The 2,478-nt window shown below is 55.6% G+C and overlaps 1 protein-coding gene across 1 annotated transcript; it reads left to right on the top strand.

The window, feature by feature from the left end:
- The first annotated feature begins 451 nt into the window (after positions 1-451).
- Positions 452-2,478, top strand: LOC147214485 (amphoterin-induced protein 3). Its single transcript, XM_086141579.1, has 2 exons — positions 452-645; positions 905-2,478. The coding sequence occupies exon 2, from the start codon at positions 966-968 to the stop codon at positions 2,364-2,366; it is 1,401 nt and encodes a 466-aa protein (XP_085997705.1). The 5' UTR covers positions 452-645; positions 905-965; the 3' UTR covers positions 2,367-2,478.

Here is a 2,478-nt window from a genome sequence, read left to right as displayed (position 1 = left end):
ACCGGAGAAACGGAGAAGGAGAGGTCGCGGGAAGGAAAAAAAAAAAAGGGGCAGCCGGCCGGCCGGCATTATCGGTCAATGATGAGAGAAGACGACACCAGGCTGGTCTTTGAATGACACAGAGGAGGAGGAGGAGGAGGAGGAGGAGGAGCGGATTGTAGAAGATTAAGAGAGCTCTGCGCTGTTTGTTGTGCGCCGCAAAGCTCTGCAGGATGTGCGTCGAGCGGCGGTCTCTTTTGGGACGGGGAGGCGGCGAGTAAAGAGGGGGGGAACCCTGAAATCTGCCCCGGGGGGTCGGGGAGGGGGGGGTTTTGTTCCTGGAGCGCCTCGGGATCTGAGAGGCAGGTGAGGATCAGACAGCGGGAAACAACTTGAGGAAAGAAAATTTCAAAAAAAAAAAAAAAAAAAAAGCACAGGAAAGTTGGACTTCCACGCCGGATTTGTGTTCTCGGGGTTTTTTTTTTTTCCTGGTTTTGCAGGAGGGAAGCTGCAGACCCGCTCACTCAAACACCAAGAACGATGACCTTTTACCTTTTTTTTTTTTTTAAATCACGATGCATCACGGGCAGGAGGGGGGAAACTGAGCCACTTTCCAGTAATGTTCAACCTTAAATCAGCCGACACCAACTGAGAAGAACCGTCTTTGTAAGTATTTCCCACAACATATGACTTACACTTTTGCATTACTCCAGGGATGCTTGCAAATCTCCTACTTAGCGGAGAGTAATTACTCCCATTATAATGAAAATGAATAATCTGAGTGTTATCCATTAGAGTGATGTAATAGCACCGGAAATACTCGGTTTGCATATTTTCTCCTATCGATTCTTCGCTTCTGCGCGGCTTCACCGTTCAGCCTCTGCACTTATCGCGCTGTTTGTCATTTGATTCTCACGCAAACCAGGACAAAGCGAGGAGGCTGAGACAGGCCGGTGAGGGCGGCAGGGGTCGGTTCATCCACAAACATGACCTCCGGAGGGACCGCGGGCCCTCCGCTGGCGCTGCTCTGGCTCCTCCTCCTCCTCCTCCGCACCTCCGGGGAGACCTGCCCGTCCGTGTGTCTCTGCACGTCGGACATCGCGAGCTGCAGCTCCAGCGGTCTGACCAAGATCCCCCTGACGCTGCCCTCCGTCTCGGTCACCCTGGACCTCAGCCACAACCATCTGTCCTGGCTGGCGGCGGGCAGTTTCAAGAGAATGTCGCGACTGGAAAACCTCCGAATGGCCCACAACCAGCTCAGCTTCTTAGGCCAGGGGGTGTTCAACAACGCCTCGGGCCTGAGGTACCTCGACCTCTCCTCCAACAAGCTCCACACGATCGAGCACCACTATTTCCGGGGGCTGTGGAGGCTGGAGGAGCTCCTGCTTTTCGACAATAAGATCGCCCAGGTGGAGGCCGGCACGCTGGGCGGCCTCAGCAGCTTGAAAAAGGCCTACTTCAGCCTCAACCGGATCACCTCCTTCCCTTTCTTCTCCATCCGAGACCACAGCCACCCGTTCCTGACCATGCTCGACCTCTCGTCCAACCGCATGGCTCGACTTCCGTGGGAGGACGTGAAAGCCCTGCCTCGGCTGGTGCAGCGCGGGCTCTATCTTCATAACAACTCCCTTATCTGCGACTGCTCCATGTACAGCGTTTTCTGGCACTGGGATCTCCGGGGCTACGACTCGCTGAAGGATTTCACAGATGAGCACACTTGCAGCATCTACGGGGACCCACGAGCGTCCATCAAGTTTCTGCAGCACAGCCGCTTCTTCAACAACTGCACCGTGGAGAGGGCCGTGTCGTTGCCCGTGACGGTGTTCCTCTCCAAGGTGTCGGTTTCGGAGGGGGAGCGGGTGCGTCTGGACTGCCAGACGTCCCTGAGCGGCGCCGATCTCTCGTTCTCGTGGCTGTCGCCCAGCAAGGGCTACATCACCCGCGCCGTCCTGAATGACAGTCTAATTAGCGTCTTCGCTAATGGGACCTTGGAGATCGAAGCGGCCAAGGTCAACGACTCCGGCCTGTATGTGTGCACGGCGGCGGATCTCAAACAGGCCCTGAACGCAACCAGGGAGGTGAACGTGACGGTGGTGCCGTCCGCGCCGGAGTCCTTCAACACGGGCTACACCACGTTGCTCGGCTGCGTGGTGACCATGGTCCTCATCCTGATATATCTCTACATGACTCCGTGCCGGTGCAGCTGCTGCAAACCGCCCAAACCCCCCGTCATCCCCATCGCCACCTACGACCCGAGCGGCCTCGCCTCCGTTTTCTCCCCGTCTTCCAGAGACGACTCCAAAGTCCAGATCAATAAGCATGTAGCTTTCATGGAGCCGATGCTAGGCGAGGAGGTAGCGGAATGGACGCTTGAAAGCGGATGTTGAGAGGCGGCGGCGGCGGCGGCCCATCTACTCAGGAATTAGCAGAAAATGTTATTGGATGTAATCTAAAAATTAAAAAAAAAAAAAAAAGAAGGAAAATTCATGTCTTTCCTGG

This window comes from Fistularia commersonii, chromosome 34 (assembly GCF_037954325.1).
Source record: "Fistularia commersonii isolate RoL2024-O1a breed Wild chromosome 34, RoL_Fcom_v1.0, whole genome shotgun sequence".
Lineage (NCBI taxonomy): Eukaryota > Metazoa > Chordata > Actinopteri > Syngnathiformes > Fistulariidae > Fistularia > Fistularia commersonii.
Note: the sequence above shows the minus strand (reverse complement) of the source record. Positions and strands in the feature narration are given on the sequence as shown.

What these genes read in the sequence shown, in the direction of transcription:
- LOC147214485 (XM_086141579.1), top strand. Translation starts at nt 966, where the DNA reads ATGACCTCCGGAGGGACCGCGGGCCCTCCGCTGGCGCTGCTCTGGCTC.